The sequence below is a fragment of the Ambystoma mexicanum genome, chromosome 5q (assembly GCF_040938575.1).
Source record: "Ambystoma mexicanum isolate Mex_15411 chromosome 5q, UKY_AmexF1_1, whole genome shotgun sequence".
Taxonomy (NCBI): Eukaryota; Metazoa; Chordata; class Amphibia; order Caudata; family Ambystomatidae; genus Ambystoma; species Ambystoma mexicanum.
Genome location: NC_090933.1, coordinates 1,221,041,611 through 1,221,062,181, shown reverse-complemented (window position 1 = coordinate 1,221,062,181; position 20,571 = coordinate 1,221,041,611). Strand labels below are relative to the sequence as shown.

At 44.7% G+C, this 20,571-nt stretch overlaps 1 protein-coding gene across 13 annotated transcripts in view; it reads right to left on the bottom strand.

The window, feature by feature from the left end:
* ADGRB1 (adhesion G protein-coupled receptor B1) overlaps nucleotides 1-20,571 on the bottom strand; it is a 698,686-nt gene that overhangs the window by 349,216 nt on the left and 328,899 nt on the right. For 11 of the 13 annotated variants that reach the window (XM_069621727.1, XM_069621731.1, XM_069621729.1 and 8 more), the window contains 3 exons: nucleotides 17,081-17,245; nucleotides 7,676-7,840; nucleotides 1,077-1,241 (listed from right to left, as the gene is read on the bottom strand). In XM_069621727.1, the coding sequence (XP_069477828.1) occupies nucleotides 1,077-1,241; nucleotides 7,676-7,840; nucleotides 17,081-17,245 (495 nt within the window). The remainder of the gene's footprint in view (nucleotides 1-1,076; nucleotides 1,242-7,675; nucleotides 7,841-17,080; nucleotides 17,246-20,571) is intronic. The other 2 variants (XM_069621735.1, XM_069621737.1) reach the window with 1 other exon arrangement.

Sequence of the window (20,571 nt, the reverse complement as noted above, 5' to 3'; positions counted from 1 at the left end):
TTGTGCTCCCACTTAAATATTGGAGCAATGTTGCAGCGGGTCCTGTTTGTCAGGCGGCCATGTCACTAAAGCCAATCCAACCATTAGTCAACGAGCCTGGTAGATTTATCAACAGCCACCTAAACTAGCCATTAGGATGCACCCATGTCAAGCTGTGTGGCAAGTAGTAAATGCTTGAAACCTCTTCATTGCCAAATCCCAGTTTGATCATCATGCAGAGTTGTTCCATTGACCTAGCAATTTAGACATAAGTTCACAGAATTGATCAGCAATACCTTCTAGTAAGTTACCATTTCTCCAAAATCAAAGAGGTAGCGAAAGTGACAACACATGCCTGTCACCCAACTGACATAGCAGAAAGTGGGATCACACAATCCTACACTTTATGACACACAACTATACATTTTTCAACAATCTCTAGTACAATCCTGAAAATAACCAACGGTTGATGGCAAGTGCAAATAACCAGACACTTAAATTACCAAGTGCGTGAGACACGAATATTTTCACAGGGTCGGGGATCAACTTTGGTGAATCACAGGGGCTGCAAAGCAGTGCATGGAAGGTGTTACAAGTCGTGGTGCACCCACATCCTGTGCCCAGGTTTCTACTGCATAGATGCAACTGCTCCTCAGGGCTGGCTACTGCTTCTGGAAGCTCCCGATGAACACCAAAGCAGGAGAAAAGTATGTGGCCACAAGTCTTGGGCTATCTTCAGGGCTTGTTTTATGAAATTCGTGTCACCAGAACGAGCACTCAGAAAACCAGAATGTTTCGCTCCCAACAGAGCTTCGTCAAGCTTTTAGACCCGGCCAAAGTGTGTTGGAATGCAAAACCCAACGATCAAATGTGGGCGATTTATGGTGACCATATATGGAAAAACTGATCCTGAAGACTAGTGGCTGCTGAAATATCCCTAGTTCTACAAGGGGAAAGTTATTGACAGTTGTTGCATGTCTGATGATTCATCAAAATCAAGTTAGCTTCTTAGGCAGCGAAAATTATGCATTCTATGTTTTTCACCCAATTGTTTGTGGGTTCAATAACGATAAAGTGATACAATGTCAAGCACTTACCAGGGCATTCCCTGTCGAAGCAGCCTCGTGTTTCTGCCCACTGGCCGTGGCACTCTGAACCCCCATTGGACGGCCCGTTGCACTCACGAATTCTTTGCTGGGTACCGTTGGAGCAGGTGGCCGAACAAGCGCTCCAGCTTGACCAGTCGTTCCAGTTTCCATCAACTAAAATACCCCAAAAATATATGAACCCAGAGTAGTTAAATGAGGTCCACAGCGGATGATAACCTTGCATCGAATTGTGTGATTTCCTGATCACTGATTCTATTTGGACTGCATTGGATTCTCATTCTTTCTATTTTTATATGCACGTTCTTTGCCTTATTTCTCACACTTCTTGGTTCTCTAGAACTTGTCTTCATTTGATTAGCCAATCATCACTTACTTAACCAATCTGAATGTTGACTGCTCTTTTTTTCAAAATTGGTTTCTGTACCTTGTTGCATTCCACCGACTTCTCACGCCCTTTTCATTCCCCCATTTTTTAATATCTCCTGACTCTATTTCCTCCACATCGTTGCTCATCCACTCTTCTCTGTTTATTTCATTTCACCCTGTCTCATTCTCTTTCAACTCTTCGTCCTCCGTACCACAAACCTCAATACTACAAAAGCTCCTGTATTCCCTTTAGCATCGACCCCTTCGCTACATCCTTCCCTTTACTTGTGATATGATTGGTTATTTATAACACACTTAATACCGAGAGGTTTCTAAGCACGAAGCCGGGGATCGAACCTGTGTTGCTGCGTGTCGTCTTGCTTCCTAGGTGAGCACGTTACCTTTGAGCTATCCTCCCGAGCCCTCTCGGCTGCCTTTCATTTTCTCATCAATATCAAGATAAAAAGAATTGATCATTTCAATTGATATTTTGTTCTAGCCCCATTGCCCTTGTCCCTTTGCAGGAAGGTTTCCTGGTGGCCACCTACATAGATACTTATAAAACCATAGTCAACGATATGCATATTGGTCATATAGGCGACTGGTGGGAGCGACCCACCAACAGATGGAAAGATAGACAGATGGAAAGCTAGACAGACGAGTGGATAAACAGTTACCTTGAAAGACACATGGAGAGGCTTCAGAATAATTGAACTTTGATATTCGCTGATCTTTCTGCTAATGATGGCCCCTGGGGCTGGCTGGCTGGAGAAGCCCTACATTGAACCATAGCTGGTATTTCTGGAATCATGCCATGTGACTGCACAATGAACCATTTCTTCTTAAAATTATAATAATCGGTTCCATTGACGATTAAACGCTGTAGGACCTGTGCAGGCCAAAGGCTCACATTGTAACAAGGCAATTACCTGCCTTAATTCTTCTGAGAGGAGACGCGTGTGAAGAAACTATCAGGGGTGGCACTTAGGATAAATGACTTCTTTTGATAGGGAAATTGTACATTAGACTATAACTGTTAGCTTGTGTCAGAAGATGATGGGCATGCAGCTCCAGTGACCTCATGTGAAGAGAAGACATTATTATAGTCATTTAATGGTCTTGCAGAACAGATCACTCAGGTCCACCTACTTCAAAGTGTGCCCCCTTCTTTAAGGAAATGCTTGAGCGGTGGTCCTGCTCTCTTGGACACAGGGTAGAAAGCTGATCTGGTGCTCTTTTGAGACACCCAGACCCCACCGGTGGAGAGCCGGGGGGTAGGGGGAGGTGTCGTGTGGGATATCTAACCATAGGCGATGGTGGACGTGCTGCCTGACTGGAGGGCAGTCTAGCTGGTGTGAGTGGTTTTTTGGTCACCAACAGCCTGACAGATGGAGGGGGGGGGCGGGGGCCAGGAATGGGGGTGGGGCAACCAGCACTATTATAAAAAAAGAGCGCGAGTAGTAATTAGTAAAAATTTGGTATCACTCAATCCACTCTTCGGGCAACCATCCATCTGCAAGGAACTTTCGAGTCACCAGGGTGAATAAAATCATAAGAAAATCCTGATGCCTCCATTTTTGCACTTGTCATTCCTAGTCATCTAGATCCAAGATCACGAGATTTAATCCCCCTCTCACACTCTTTTATATAATAGTGCTGGTTGCCCTACCCCCATTCCTGGCCCCCGCACCCCCTCCATCTGTCAGGCTGTTGGTGACCAAAAAACCACTCACACCAGCTAGACTGCCCTCCAGTCAGGCAGCACGTCCATCATCGCCTGTGGTTAGATATCCCACACGACACCTCCCCCTAACCCCCGGCTCTCCACCGGTGGGGTCTGGGTGTCTCAAAAGAGCACCAGATCAGCTTTCTACCCTGTGTCCAAGAGAGCAGGACCACCGCTCAAGCATTCCCATTAGTTGTTCCGTCTTGCCTTGATTGGCAAGCTGACAAACCTTTTTCCCCAGCAAACCGTCCCCTGTGTACCAGTATCTCCCTACGATTTGGGAAGGCAGTTGCCACTCCGGCTCTTTGAGCTTTAATTGACCCTGTTGTTATTTTCCCTTCTTTAAGGAAGACATTCTTAATTGATGTGTCCTTACTTCCCTTTGAACCTTATGATATTTTGGACAATATCAATGGATCATGGAGATGTTGTGGGCTACTTCATGGACACAATTTTACTCTATAGCATTGCTATTTTGGGCCTGTGTCTATATGTATTTACTTGCATGTACTAATGAGTGTGCTAAGTAAGGGCATCCACTACAGTACTGGCATGCACGGTGTGGCTGTTTATCTACATATAAAGATACTCTGTCTTTTTGCCCAGGTATAAAAGTGATGCAATCTGTAAATATCCTTCCCTGTGACCTAGGCGTTGCTGATTTCATCCCTGCCCCAGACTCAACATCATGAATTTCCTGTTACAAATCCCATGCTCCCAACTACATTGCATGCTACCATAACTACATCCCCCACTATGTATCCAGCTCTGCAGCTTTAGTCTCAATGTTGTACCCTGTCACTCTCCATAAAACACCTGAATTATTGTCTTGGGGTGCCCTGACATTCCCCTGTTTTCTGTTGTACCCAACATAGTTTTTGGTCGATGCCTCCTTCATTGGTCTTTAGTTTCCCTCCCCACACCAAGCATGAATAGGAATACATATTGGGCCTCATTACAAGTTTGCTGGTACGGTAACTATGGTACCAGTAAGCTTGCTGGTACCATAGTTACTGGACCAGCAAAATACGAGGACTGACCGGGCGGACCCGCGCACGCGAGCAGACCTACCTGGTAGCGCCAGCACTGTTATTAACGGTGCCGGTGCTACCGGCCTCCCCATTCCCATTGAGCCCTATGGGGGCCTATGGGGCTCAAATGGGAATGGGGAGTAATAAATACCAGCAACCGGCAATGGGCAATTACCGGGTCCGGCAAGGCGGTAATGATGCCTAGTGTCTTAATAATGTGTGTCCTCTTATGTAGTGCCATATGCCCAGTAACGGCAAACTATGGCACACTTATTTGGTAAATACCACTCATTTTCTTTCAAACATGGACTTGATAAAATACACAGTTATTTAAAAGAGGTGGAAAAACCTTAGTAAGTGGTGGGAGTATTATTAAACTTCATCACATCTACTTTAAAAAAAGGCTGATAGAATAGATCAAACAAGACAAAATGGCTGCCAAAATCCCCATAAACATCATACTTCGGCTATGATTTGAGCAGCTATGCTATGGATTTCAAATGTGAGCTATAACTTAGGGACACTGTTAGGAGCTAAAAGTGCAACAGAGGCTTTCAGTGCTGTTTGACACTCTCCCATCTGTTGACTGCGAGAAGTGCTGTGGAGCATCCCGCTAGCTGCACCATGCTATTGATCGCTCCCATCGCGGCTCCTTTTTGCAAGCACTTCCAGGGAGTTTGATGACCTCCACTGCTGTTGACTGCTTCCAGTGCACTGATTCCAGTGCTTCTAGTGCTTGTCGATGCATTCAAGGCTGGCAAGCAACCCCAATGGAGTGGAGCCGTCACAGTGCCACAGACACCTTGCAGTGTTGTCGAACACTTCCGGTTTGGTTGAAGGCACCTCAAGTAATATGCAGGGCTGTTCTTGATGTTGAGCTCTTTTTAATGTAGCCTTTCCCGTGCTGTTGAGTGCTTACTGTGCTGTTTGGTGTTTGCAGTGTGTTCCCAGTGTTGTTGAATTGCTTCTAAATAGCCACATAAAATGCTAAAGTTCCATACTCAGCATTCACACCTGTGGCTAGTTCACTTGGTGGCAATGGTTTTCATTGGGAATTTTTCTTTTTCTAAATCTCCCATATTCTATGTGAATTCTGTGTTTACGTACCCTCTGAGAATGTCAAACAGAAATTAGCGGGGAAATCCAATGACATGTACGAATTCAGAGGTGAATAGTCACTGACATAGAGTATCTACAAGGCTGTCACCCTCTAGTCCCCAAACAAGATCACTGAGAAACTCAGCATCTCCGGAGGCCTACAATCCACCAGAAATAAGGTAATGTGCAGACTTGTACTGCACTGGTGCAGGAAGGAAAGAACCAGAAGACAGGTCTTCTCTGTCTAAGATCAAAGGCTCAGAAACGTTCCCAGTCAACTTCAGACTCACCCACTCACTTGTACATTTCGTGCTCAAGACCCTCCTCTTTGAGGAATATCTCCTCCGCAACACCTAGGTCCACACACTATGAACTCCACATTGCACCTGAGACGTGGTGATCTGCTCCCACCTGTTTACTTCTCTGGACTCTTGCACATCCCTTGCTGCCAAATTGCCCACCCTCCCCCTGCCCCGTTGTTAGCTCCCTGTGTCTCTGTTTCTTTCACTATGTACTTGTACTTGTGATTGTAAAGTTCTCTGTTGCTTCCCAAAGCTAGGTCCACGCTCAATAAATACCCTAGTAATATTTGGTAGAGAGGAGCCTGTAAGACATCATCTTGAGACGACTGCAGCGGGTACAACAAATACTACACATTCGATTCCAGGGGGACCTCAGCATATGCTCGGCCTAGGGTGGGAAATGCAGAAGAGCTGTCACCTCTAGCTCATAGAGGAGGTGCTTCAGGGCTCAGCTGGTTGGGAAGAAAGTTGACATGAAAGAAAGCTTGTGAATATGGAGATGGCCGAGAGCATACTGGGAGCTCTGAAGCGCGAGATGGTGTGTGCAAAAAGAGGGTGCAGAAAGTGATAACTGATCTGAATTCTAGAACGAGAAACTTGAGTGCGGTACCCTGTGGGCCTGCCTATTGGATGTCTGTAGGTGTAGACGGGTGCATAGCCAGTGACAGGTGTGGATTAGGACCTTCTTTGAAGCCTTGCAATGTGAGGAACGATATCATAATAACAATAATAATAATAATAATAATAATAATAATAATGTGTTATTTATGTAGCGCGTTTATCCAAAGCCATTTACACAGCACACATTTACATACATAATTATTGTTATTATCACCCAATCGAAATTGGTACTTTATCAACCTCAGAAGGATGAAAGGCTGAGATGACCTTGTCAGATTTGAACCTGTGACCTACAGATCAAACACAGATCGCTGCAAGGAGCGCTTAACAAGCTGAACTATCTTACCGATATGTTGTGGCAGTAGCCCTGCTCAAGATGACTAGAGCCTGGTCTTGGCAAAGTGGCAGGTAAAGATATGTGCGGATCATGTGGTATTGGACATTGGTGGAAGGTGAGGTGATAACCTTGGAGACCTTTTTCACTACTGAAAAGCACTGAAACGTTGTGCATCAAGGGGTGGGATGAGTGGACATAAGCAGACGATGGGAAGATTTTGGGCGAAGTGAAATAGGGGCGGTAAATGATCAAGGCCCTAGTGGGATTAAGTATTACACACTGTGTCCCCATTCAGCATTAGATGACCGTGAGGCAGCTGGCTAGATAAGTCTGAAGTTTCTTTGTATGGTTGGGAAAGGAGAGGACTGTTTCATATTTGAAGACTTGATGGAAGGAATCAGATGATGAGATGAACTAATGAGCTCTAGATCATTGCATATAGTTCACCGAGCCAATGGAATGTTGCACAAGATGCATTGCATTCATTGCACTTCGCCTGCATTGCACTGAGCCTGGAATGTACTGCCACCTAGCATTAGACTGATTGATACACCCTTAAAGTTTAAGAAGGATTTGAAAGCGTATCTTTTTAATCTTTAGCCTGATTAGCCCTACACTGCTTCTCTGGTCCCCCTGCTTGACTTCTGAGTTTCGCCCCTGCCTCCCCTAGCATACTAGTATGTACCTTAATAGTTATTGTTGTCTGTCTGTTTCTTTTTGTTGTGTGCGCGCCCTGAGGCCTGCGGCTTGTAGCGCGATGCACTAAAAATTTTAAATTTATAAATAGATGTAACACAGTTATTGGATGGGGCGGAGACTGGGAGGGCTGACCACAATACATTGTTTACTTTCAAGGAATGGACCTCATGCTTAGTCCTCTGCATAAGAAGAATTATTTATACAGACATAGGCCGCACTATGGCTTTGCCCTCCTCGTTAGCAATGCATACTGATCCTTATATCTCTTATAAGTGGTTTGATAAGTCTAGAAAACACAAACACCAACAATCAAGGAAACATGCAAAAACAGGCAACATCCAGAGAAACAGTGCAAACAAAATATGCAGAGCCCGGAGCAAAGACGCGCTTATGTTTTTAAGACATACCTGGACATAGGGCAATGGTGCAGAATTTGGTCTGTTTCTCCGGCCCATCGCAGGGGCTCCCGCCATACTGAGGGGGTTTACACGTGCGGGTGCGATCTCTGAAACCCCTGCCACACGTCGACGAGCACAGGCTCCACGGAGACCATTCGTCCCAGGTGCCGTTCACTAAAATCAGAGAAGAGAAGAAAGACTTGGTTGAGAGGGAGCATGGCATGACGGTCTTCCGGCTGATGCCCCACGCCCCTACCACCATGCATAAGAAATTAAGTCTGAGATGAGCAGCGAATGACGCGTCACACGTGGCCACGGGTTGCAAATGCATCAGATGGTAGCATGTGCAATGCATTTGCAGACTTGACAGTACCTGAAGCTTCCAGAGAGGGACACACACTGGACAGGACTGGCTCTTTGAAAGACATGAGAGCTCTTACTGTTAACTTTATTGGGCTGTTAGGCGGCAGGATGAAAAGATTGAATGTGTTAACCCTTTTCTTTTTTCTCCATCACCCCATCATTTAAAAAAAAGGGTCCTCAAGGACTAACATCTACAAAAGGTATGATAGGGTTCGTGATTTCTACCATTGTGTATGGTAAGCTACGCATAGAGGATTTCAAGAGGGTGGTCAGATAAGAGCATGGTATAGATGCATTCCATGGATGGAAATATCATTGAAGTTGATTCCATAAAATAATTACCACCGAATTTCACTGCAAATGTATGGGGCGTGGGTTAGGGTAATCATAGATTGGGGATATGGGGTGGGGGACTACGTGGGGTCTCACCATGCATACATTTGGGATGAAATATCTTTACATTTTTGGTGGATGAAATAGATTTGATGGAATCACATAGATGTGTTATGTCCATATCTGTGTTCAATGATTTGTATGATCAACCTATTGGTGAAGGAATTGATTTTTTTTCTCAAGGTCAGGGCTGGTCTGGTTATTGTTGATTCCTAAATCTTGGAACCGTTTGACAAAATACACTGATTAACCCTCGAAACTTTAGAGCAGCTTTCATGTACACTAGCACGCGCTCTATGCATGTTATGTGATATCAATGTAGTATGTGAGACAGGAGGCCTACAAGGATGTTAACAGACAGGGTTCAGGTTCCTTCAGATGTTTTGGACTATGACTCCCATAATCCTACACCATTGACTATGCCATCCAGAGCTAATGGGATTTGTAGTCCAAAACATCTGGAGAGTGAAAGGTTGCACACTTTGATCCTACCTTGTAATATGCTAGGTGGATATACTGATTAGATAGTGATTTTGCAAACATCAGTAGTCTAGAGTCACAGAGGGAAGATTACTGACATGTATACTCGTGCTGTGTGTTTTGGAAGCAGTGAAAGGCACAGGGTTTCAAGATCAAGTGGTGTGAGTCACACTGATGTGTGAACAGGCCCATCCATCCTCAGTGTCTCAATCTACTGGATCACCACTGGCATGGTCACTGGCAATGCTCCCAAGAGCAGCTCCCGCTTTCTGTACTCAAAATGCTGGTATCTGGGCCTACCGACATATTACCTGTGTCAGATCGTGTGCACTTCATTACAGAGCCTGCATAAATTAGCCCTTGAAGGAGCCTCCAATGTATCCGATTGAAAACACTAATTGAATTGACATTTAGAAAACACCATGTGTAGACTCACACACAGGGGTGTTGCTAGGTCTGGAAAAGATCCATGGCTAAGCTAATGTCGGGACTGTCAGGACTCAGGGCTAGCTAGCCTTTTGATTGTAGCCCCTGTGATTCTATCCGGGGCTACAACCAAACGACCCGGGGCTATAGCCCCCCTCCCCTAGCAACGCCGTCACACACTTGCTCTCTCGGGCACCACATTTGTGACCAATGGAGCTCTATTCCTTGTCTTGCAGTGTCTCACTCGCCCCCTTCTCTACATTAATAATCTGTGTCATCTCTATATACCACAAGGTTCCTGCTGCTCAGCAAATATTAAAGCCAAAAGCTGTCTGCATTTGAACCTACTTTGCCACCAAGTGCCAAATGCACCATCGCCGCTTGCAATCTCATCCACAGCCCCTCATGTTGAAGGCCATATTTGCATCACTGTGGCAGCCCACTGCCTCTTTTCATGAAGACCTTCGGGCCCGTGGAATAATCCTCATCTATAGTGCCTCACCGCACTGCCTTTCTTCGGCTTACACTAGCTGTACTTTGAAAAAACACAAGCAAACATGCCAACAATGGCATCCTGGCAAGAGCAGACAGAAATAGAAATCCACTGAGCACACAGGCAGGGACGCGTGCACACACACACACACACACACACACACACACACACACACACACACACACACACACACACACACACACACACACACACACACACACACACACACACACACACACACACACACACACACACACACACACACACACACACACACACACACACACACACACACACACACACACACACACACACACACACACACACACACACACACACACACACTAAACCATGCACACTAACACATAAACACACCCAGCCACAGACCAATGCACACTAATAAACACTCACATGTACACACAAAGCAAGTATACATGTGCACATATGCACACACACAGACACACACACACAAACTGTAACACATGCATAGTAGCATATAAACCCACCTACCCCCAGACTGATGCGCATGCACACTTATGCACACTCGCATGTACGCACACAGCAAGTATACATGTACACATATGCACACACACACAAACATGCAAGCATACACACACAAACAGTAACCATGCACAATAGCACATACACACACCTAGACACCGACCAATGCACAGTAAAACACACTCATATGTACACACCCAGCCAGTATACATGTACACAAATGCACACACACACACATACTCATGCAACACATTGTAACACGCTGACAGGCACGCACGCGCAAACGCATGCATGTACAGATGTGAGCTCTCACAGAAAGAAAAAAGGTCTTAGATTGGATCAATTGTGCCACACTTGTCAACAATACCACCATCTACGAGTCATAGAGGCACGATTCCTAGGGGGTAGACTTTGGACAATTGCGAACGTTAACATGCACGCCAAAGACGATGGATCAATCGATGCCTTTCCTGGGGCTCCAATAAAAAAACATTCCTATCGACTAGAGGAGAATAAGTAAGGTTTTTTCCGATATTCAAATTGCCTTTTTCAGAACTGAATTGGCCACAAGAGTGGAATTAAGCGAGTGGAAAAATGCAAGCATTGATTGTGTTAGCCGACAACTAAACAGAAGCAATTTACTGCAGCATCTCAGCCCGTGTCTAAGATGTTTAATTTGAATACATTATTAACTGGCTGGGAAGAAAGGCCAAAGGAAAAGCATTAACAAGCGAGGGAGGCTGTTATTTAGCGGGGTCTTCTGCAGATGAGAGAGCCTTTTTACTGTGAAACTGTTATACAGAATGTTCTTCTGTAGGGTGGGTGTGCACCTTGTGTGGATGCGGTTTTCAGCATGGTCTCCAGCGGGATGGGTGTGTGCCTCATCTCGGAGTGTGTTATTCATCAAAGTCTTCGACAAAACACGGGTGCATGTTTTGTGTAAAACTGTTAAGCAGCATGCTCTTCTGCAGGATGATTGTGTGCATTATGCCTAAGGCTTATTCAGCATGCTCTTCTGCAGGATGGTGGTGCTCCTTATGTGGAATGCTCTTATTGTGCATGGTCTTCTGCAGGATGGGTGTGTGCATTATGTGTGAGGCCTATTTAGCATGCTCTTCTGCAGGATCGTTGTGGTCCTTATGTGGAATGCTCTTATTGTGCATGGTCTTCTGCAGGATGGGTGTGTGCATTATGTGTGAGGCCTATTTAGCATGCTCTTCTGCAGGATCGTTGTGGTCCTTATGTGGAATGCTCTTATTGTGCATGGTCTTCTGCAGGATGGGTGTGTGCATTATGTGTGAGGCCTATTTAGCATGCTCTTCTGCAGGATGGTGGTGCTCCTTATGTGGAATGCTCTTATTGTGCATGGTCTTCTGCAGGATGGGTGTGTACATTATGTGTGATGCTCTTATTCAGCATGCCCTTCTGCAGGATGGTTGCGCTCCTTATGTGGGATGCACTTATTCTGCATGGTCTTCTGCAGGATGATTGTGTACATTATGTGTGATGCTCTTATTCTGCAGGATGGTTGCGCTCCTTATGTGGGATGCACTTATTCTGCATGGTCTTCTGCAGGATGATTGTGTACATTATGTGTGATGCTCTTATTCTGCATGGTCTTCTGCAGGATGGTGGTGTGCATTATGTGTGAGGCTTATTCAGCATGCCCTTCTGCAGGATGGTTGCACTCCTTATGTGGGATGCACTTATTCTGCATGGTCTTCTGCAGGATGAGTGTGTGCATTGTGTCTAAGGCTTATTCAGCATGCTCTTCTGCAGGATGGTTGTGCTCCTTATGTGGGATGCTCTTATTCAACATGCTCTTCTGCAGGATGGTTGTGCTCCTTATGTGGGATGCTCTTATTCTGTATGTTCTTCTGCAGGATGGTGGTGCTCCTTATGTTCGATGCTCTTATTCTGTATGTTCTTCTGCAGGATGGTGGTGCTCCTTATGTTCGATGCTCTTATTCGTCATGCTCTTTTGCAGGATGGTTGTGCTCCTTGTGTGGGATGCTCTTATTCGTCATGCTTTTCTGCATGATGGGTGTGCTCTTTATGTGGGATGGCATTATTCAGCATGGTCTTCTCCAGGATGAATGTGTGCATTATGTGTGATGCTCTTTTTCAGCATGCTCTTCTGCAGGATGGATGTGCTCCTTATGTGGGATGCTCTTATTCTGAATGGTTTTCTGCAGGATGATTGTGATCCTTATGTGGGATGCTCCTATTCAGCATGCTCTTCTGCAGGATAGTTGTGTGCATTATGTGTGAGGCTTTTTCAGCATGCTCTTCTGCAGGATGGTTGTGCTCCTTGTGTGGGATGCTCTTATTCTGCAGGGTCTTCCACAGGATGGTTGTGTGCATTATGTGTGAGGCTTATTCAGCATGCTCTTCTGCAGGATGGCTGTGCTCCTTATGTGGGATGCTCTTATTGTGCATGGTCTTCTGCAGGATGGTTGTGGTCCTTATATGTGATGCTCTTATTCTGCATGATCTTCTGCAGGATGGTGGTGTGCATTATGTGTGATGCACTTATTCTGCACGATGAGTGTGCGCCGTTTCTGGATGACTGTTATTCAGCATGGGCTTCTACAGGATGAGTGTGAGACTGGTAGGGGATGCTCTCGTTCTGTAGGGACTTCTGTGGTTTGGTGGGGTGCATTATGTGTGAGGTTGTTATTCAGCATGCTCTTCTGCAGGATGGGTGTGTGCCTTATGTGGATGACTTGTATTTAGCATTTTCATCTGCAGGATGCGTGTGAGTCTTATGTGGGAGGCTGATTATTCAGTATGCTCTTCTTCAGGATGCGTGTGAGTCTTATGTGGGAGGCTGATTATTCAGTATGCTCTTCTGCAGAATGGGTGTGCACCTTTTGTGGGAGGCTGCTATTAAGCATGTACTTCTGATGAATGGGTATTTGCCTTACATGGGATGTTGTTATTCAGCATGGTATTTTGTTGCATCTGTGTTCACCTTATGTGGTAGGCTGATTATTTAGCATGTACTTCTGCAGGATGAGTGTGCACCTTATGTGATAGGTTGTTCTACAGCCTGCTCTTCTGATGGATGGGTTTGCACAATGTGGAAGGTTGTCATTCAATTTAGTCTTCAACAGGAAGAGTGTCCACCTTATATGGGAGACTGATATTCAGCATGTTTTTTTTTCTGCAGGATTGGTGTGTGTCCTTTGTGGGGGGCTGTTTATTCAGTATTCTCTTCTGTAGGAGGGGTGTGTACATTATGTGTGAGTCTGATATTCAGCATGTTCCTCTGAGGAATGGCGTGTACATTATTTGTGAGTCTGATATTCAGCATGCTCTTCTGATGGATGGGTGTGTACATTATGTGAGAGGTTGTTAACCAGCATGTTCTTCTGATAGATGGGTGTGCACCGTATGTGGGAGGCTGTTACTCAGCATGTTCTTATGATGGATGGTGTGTGCCTTATGTGGGTGGCTGTTACTCAGCGTGTCCTCCTGATGGATGGTGTGTGCCTTATTTGGGAGTCTGTTACTCAGCATGTTCTTATGATGGATGGTGTGTGCCTTATGTGGGAGGTTGTTACTCAGCATGTTGTTCTTATGGATGGTGTGTGCCTTATGTGGGAGGCTGTTATTCATTATGCTCTTCTGCAGGATAGATGTGCACCTTAAGTAGGAGGTTGTTCTCGCCAGGGTATTCTGCAGGATGAGTGTATGCCTTATGTGGGAGGCTGTTACTCATCATGCTCTCCTGCAAGCAGGAGGGTGTGAGCCTTAGTCAGCATGTTCTTCTGCATGATGGGGGTGCCCCTTATGTGGGAGACTTTTATTAAGCATGCTTTTCTGCAGGAGGGGTGTGCGGCTCATGGAGGAGGCTGTTTTTCATGAAGGTCTCCTTCCTTCCTTCCTTCCTTCCTTCCTTCCTTCCTTCCTTCCTTCCTTCCTTCCTTCCTTCCTTCCTTCCTTCCTTCCTTCCTTCCTTCCTTCCTTCCTTCCTTCCTTCCTTCCTTCCTTCCTTCCTTCCTTCCTTCCTTCCTTCCTTCCTTCCTTCCTTCCTTCCTTCCTTCCTTCCTTCCTTTCTTCCTTCCTTCCTTCCTTCCTTCCTTCTCCTGTATAACATGCTGTCTTTGCCCCCTCCTTCAATGTGAAGATTATTTTCTTCATTAGCACCGAGGGAGGGGGCATCGGCCAAAAGGATGCTCGGAGCGCCGGCTGTATTTTATGGTTAAAGCCTGTGTTCTGAGCAGCCTGGATAGCCAGCACCCCATCCCTTCCCCAATCTCCCTAACCCCTCACCTCTTATCACCCACATGGTTTCCTAGGCAGGTGTGTGTGTTTTTTTCAAAAATGTAAACTTGCTGCGCGACCTGGCAACACGCAGTGCTGTTGTCCCCGAAGTCTGTTTTCAATGTTGTTGACACCATTATCACCCGCGTAGGCAGCTCCACTGGTGCTCACACTGATATTACCCTTAGCAGCAGGCCGACCCTGTTGGTAACAGCACCACCACCGGCGTTCAGGGACTGTTGCTTTGCTCAAGCCCATAACTTGGGCGGCAAGCAATTACCGACAATGTCGGCCCACAGGCTCAGGAAAATCACCACATTACATCTCCTGTGTTCCTTTCTTTTCTGGAAAGGAGGCAAACATGGTTCTTTTGAAAGAGTATACAGGTCCTCCTCATACTTGCTGATAGCCTCCACCTTAATGCAAGATCTTCTTGTTCGCTTTAGTCACACAGTTAATTGATGATGGTGTACTGTCAAAATGGCCCACATCCCGGGATGACCCACTGAATGGTGCAGTTGTGCTTCTGTTGATAGTAAGTATGACTGTGCTTGACTGTGCTGCCTCACTTGTCAAAAAGCACTATGTTTCATATCCTGGAAATGAAGAATGTAAATGACATATAAATGACCTGGAAGGTTTACAACTCTTTACTAGTTTAGATGCTGGAGCAGCGATGGGCAGCTATTTTAAGTTGGAAAGATGTCAAACTGGCACACTTTGGACTCCATCATGCATTGGCATTGACTCAAAGCCTGAATCAACGAGGAATTTACACAGAACGGTGGACCGTTGGGTGATTTGTTTACCATCAGGAACATTGATTTATAATGCAAGCTCTGCTAGATCTTCTCACTAGTGGGTCAGCACTAGGACAGAGAACCATGAAATTATCGAAAATGTCTGCTTGTTGGTGAACCAACTTGCACAAACAACCTCAAACATCTTATTTGCTCAACGCAAGAGAAAGTGAGTGGGCTTTATCGGAAACCAGCAGAGCATGGTCATAATTTACAGACACTCACACAGCAGATATCCCAATCCCACAAGTAAAGGCCTAAAGGCAGGCACACATGCCTGCAGGTCACCTGAGATGAAATGGCATCCTTCATGCTAACCACGTATGTAAACTTGCAAGTTGGCAGTATCCTTGGGACGTATATAGCTATAGGTGTGTCATTCACCGACCCAGTTACAGAACAACCCACATCAATGTTGGACTGTTTGGCAGAGGTGGTCACATGTACAGAGCAGAAGTGGATAAAGGTAAGTTCCTTCAAAATGGAGATAAGGATGGTGGGCCTCAGGGTCTGCCTGAGGATGATCTAGGTTGGTGGATGGTTCAATGGATGTTTGCCACGTTTGCGTGTTGATCGGCAAATCATTCCTACCAGTTGTAATATGTGAATCCTGGTAAAGACGTTGTACTTTCGTTCTGCATCATCCGCGGAGAATGAACACATTGGTGGTGCCAGGATTTATACTTGTTGTTCCATGATTCCACAAATGAGTACAAAAACATTTGGACCATTAATGCACTCTACATAGTGAGCTCCCAGGTGGTTTGAAGTCCAGAATACAACCACAGGCGCAATAAGGGCCATTGCTTCTTTCAGCACAACACTTCCACCTCTGGTGGTTTGCGGTGCAGTGATTAGGTAGATGAATGTGTGATTAAATGGATGATTGGATTATTTAGTGAATCATTGAATGAGTGATCAATTTAATCAATAAGTGTATGAATGATTAAGTTGATGAATGACTGGATAGCAATTGCACGGTTGATTGATTGAGTAGATAATTAACTGGAATATGTTATGGATGAGTGGCTGGAGTGGTTGATGGTTTGGATGAATGATTAACCATATGAATGATTGGATGAGTAACTGGTTGGAAGCGGTTTCAGATCAGGGCACTTCATCTGCTCAGACAAATTACGACACTAGGCTGGAGGTTACAAAAACAAAATTGAAGGTTGTAAAATCATTTGAAGTGAATACCCAACCACTTTTACATAATAATCCAGCTTTTTACATGTAGCATTGAAAGGTGTGAGATTTCTTAGGTCATCTGTTGTGACGAAAGAACGACTGCAGATGACTTGGGTATTTTTCGCAGTGGGAATCGGGTGGATTACTATGAAAGGAAAAATTGAAGAGAGATTGAATCTAAAATGCTCTAAAATTAAATACTTTGAAACCTTGGTCCATTTCACTTTCAATACTTACATTTGCATCATCAAAGATCCTATTAATTCAATATCCCCCATATTATGTAAATAGGCAAATATTGAAACTCTACTTGGGGTTACGGTATTCAAATATTTCCATGTTTAGATCTCCTGAAATTCTCACAGTAGATAAAGCAGAGTTCTGAAAGATCTCATCTAACAGGGGACACTGCTCTGATGGGCAGCAAGAACCTACAGGATTCAGATACACACAAGACGTTCTTTCATTAATATTGTGAGCCGAGGGCTTCCTGCGAACCTGGGCAGAAGGCTGAGTTGCTGCATTGTCTCTGTTCCCTGAGCGGGCCGCTGCACTGGGTACTGTATGAAGACGACACGCAGAACCTTGTCCTTGTTTGCAATCCCTCCCCGCAGGTGGTAGAACAGACGCTCCATGGGGACCACTCCTCTGCTGCCGGGTCACCTGTCAGGTTCAGAAGAGAGGGTGAAGCCGCGGCACTCGAAGCACAGAGAAGCAAGCTGTAAGACATCTTTGGGTTTTGTATGTCAAGAAGAAACACCATTTCTACAAGTTCCCCAGTTAGTGTAAATTTACTTTACCAATCATACTGTAATGTGTCCCTGTGAAGGAGTGTAATAGAGGAGTGGCAGGGAGTGTATATCTCCCTGAGAGGATGAGCCACCCAATATTCCACTGATATAAACTGATCACAGTATTTGGCTTTATTTTTTGGGGGGTAGGGGTGTAGCGATAATGCACCATGTTATCGTCCACGTCAGCAGATGCAGGTTTCAGCCTTTACAAAATGTGGCAAAGAGTAGGAGTCTTCTTTCCAGAGAACATCTTTACCTTCTCCTAACTACTAAACCTGGCGCAAAACATATCAGGACAGATAACCAAAAAATACCAACTAACCAAATACCTTGACTGTGCCAATAATTGAAAGCAGGCCCATTCCTTCAAGTGATGCCTCCACACCGTTGTTATTATCAAAAAACTGTACAGTGCGACCCAGCAGATTCCTCCACTACTTGTTACAAGTATTTCCACAACGTTATGTCACATTTATTAGCGTGCACTATTCAACATACCATACACGTTAAATAGAAGAATGATGGTTGTTCAATTCCTGCTATTATGTGCAAACCATATCAATAATTTGGACGCCAGGATTTTGGACAACATTTCTTCTGTCCCTGGAACATTGGTCCCAGAAACATCGAGAAACATTACGACCCAGAGCCACAGAAACAACAAACCAATCTTGTTGATGATATCTGTCAAACATTTAGTCATGAGCCGTCACCAGTTCCAAAGGATAATTGATAGCAGAATCAGACATTGTAACTTTGCATAGATTTGGTGCACCATTCTTAAAGCTTGCGTAGCCTTTATGTGTGAGTATAGGTTACATGTGCTATAAAGCATGAGTAGTCTATCACACCATTTGACTTCACTGAAGTTTAAATATTGACCAAGCGGATTGAAATTGACATGGACATGTTTGTCCTTCGGCCTTAATCAATTTTAACAGTCTACAGCGAGAGTACATGATGCAAGGCAAAACAACGTTAAAATATATCCATATCGCATTTGTAGAGCTCCAATAATCAAACGGTATCAAGGAGCATTCCTAGGCAATCGAGGTTAATGAGAAACACTACACGTTCTTAGGGCTAGATATCAGACCAAAAATGTAAACAAAGATCGAATATCAGAAACAAATGATGTGCCACAAGAAACTACGCAGACACATACATCCCGGACGCCATCATGATTTATCTGTCTCCAAACATGGGGTGGCACTGTGAACATAGGAAGAGAATAAACTTGACAGGTCTTTCAGGAAGGAGCTAAAGCGAACTCAGTCACAAAAACATTCATCGTTCAATGATTTGACCAAACACCGCCAGGATGAGGACGAAATAGGATAACTCCAAGATGGAATTCAATAGACTCGACAAGGAATATGAGCATGTCCGTATTCAAAGGATGCCTTACTTTGTTTGTGTACTTTTGGCTGAAATTGACCAATTACACAAGTTGATGTGCGTGTTAGGGGAGTAGAGGGTGAGGGTTAAAGAGTGACGGGGTGAGGGTGTGGGCTAGTGAGGGGATGGGGAAAAGGTAGCCAGACCTTTAAAATAAAAAAATGGCTGCTGAAGAGTGCATGACCAAAGTGCAGACTTTAAGAAAAGAAAAACAAATCTGTGATCACATAGAACCCTACACCAAGTGTGGACATGATTATAAATAAGAATAATGCAGTAAAAATTTGATTTTTAAAACATTATAAATAATTGGCAAATATTTTGAGAACATCACAAGCCCTCTTCATAGTATTCTCTGCCATTCACTGCCAAGTCACTGTATTTTTATGCGCTAACTCATGCAACGAGTGGACGTCATTACAGAAGAAACGCGGTACGTTATTGTGCTGCAAAGAATTCCGCTCCAACAGAGAAGAATGGCATGGAATGTATTATCTGCCGTTTATTTACCACGGCTGAAACAGATATAATTAAACAAAGAAAATACAGTTACTGACACTGACACAATTGACAATTGATACATACAGTGTTCCATCAGTAGAAAGAAATACAGCCGGCTGGATATGTTGTGTAATCCATGGAATGTTCAGGGGCAATGGAGCACAAAGCCTTTGGCGATCATAACTGAGTCTGTGGCAACCATACCTGAGTCTTTGGCAACCATACCTGAGCCTGTGGGAATCATGCCTGAGCCTTTGGCAACCATACCTGAGTCTGTGGCAACCATACCTGACCCTGTGGAAACCATGCCTGAGCCTGTAGCAACCATATCTGGGCCTGTGGCACCCATGCCTGACCCTGTGGCATCCATGGCTGTGCCTTTGCCAATCATACCTACCCTGAACGCCAAGAGCCTCAGCATAGAAGCTGGCACTGGTGACTGGTGACAGTCTTGTATTCTCTAATGAGTTATACCGATAATACAATTGAACATAATGTTAACTTTGAGGGCAATTCAATTGTAGTAATTTAATCACTCCTCAATATGTGTGCCCTTTGTAATTGGGTAGGGGGTGGCAAGCCTTGTTCCTCCCCCCCAAAATAAGTTTGCCGTAAAAAATACATTATATTTGACTCCCTATTCTGCGTCCTGTGGGGTTGGTACAGAACCATGCTCCTTGTTGTTCTATCTTGATGGCATTGTATCTTGCTTTGACATCCTGGCTCAGCTATCTTGATGGCAGGTTATCTTGCTGTGCTTACATGATGGTGTACTATCCTGCAGTGCTATATTGGTGGCATGCTATCCTACTGTGCTATCTTGATGGCATTCTATCTTGCTTTGCCATCCTCACTGTGCTATCATGATGGCATGTTATCTTGCTGTGCTCACTTAATGGAGTACTATCTTGCCGTGCTATATTGGTGGTCTTCTATCCTGCTGTGCAGTCTTGATGGCATGCTATCTTGCTTTGCCATCCTGACAGTGCTATCATGATGGCATGTTATCTTGCTGTGCTCACTTAATGGTGTACAATCTTGCAGTGCTATATTGGTGGTGTTCTATCCTTATTTGCTATCTTGATGGCATGCTATCTTGCTTTGCCATCTCGACTGTGCTATCATGATGGCATGTTATCTTGCTGTGCTCACTTAATGGTGTACAATCTTGCCGTGCTATATTGGTGGTGTTCTATCCTTATGTGCTATCTTGATGGCATGCTATCTTGCTTTGCCATCTCAACTGTGCTATCTTGATGGCATGTTATCTTGCTGTGCTCACTTAATGGTGTACTG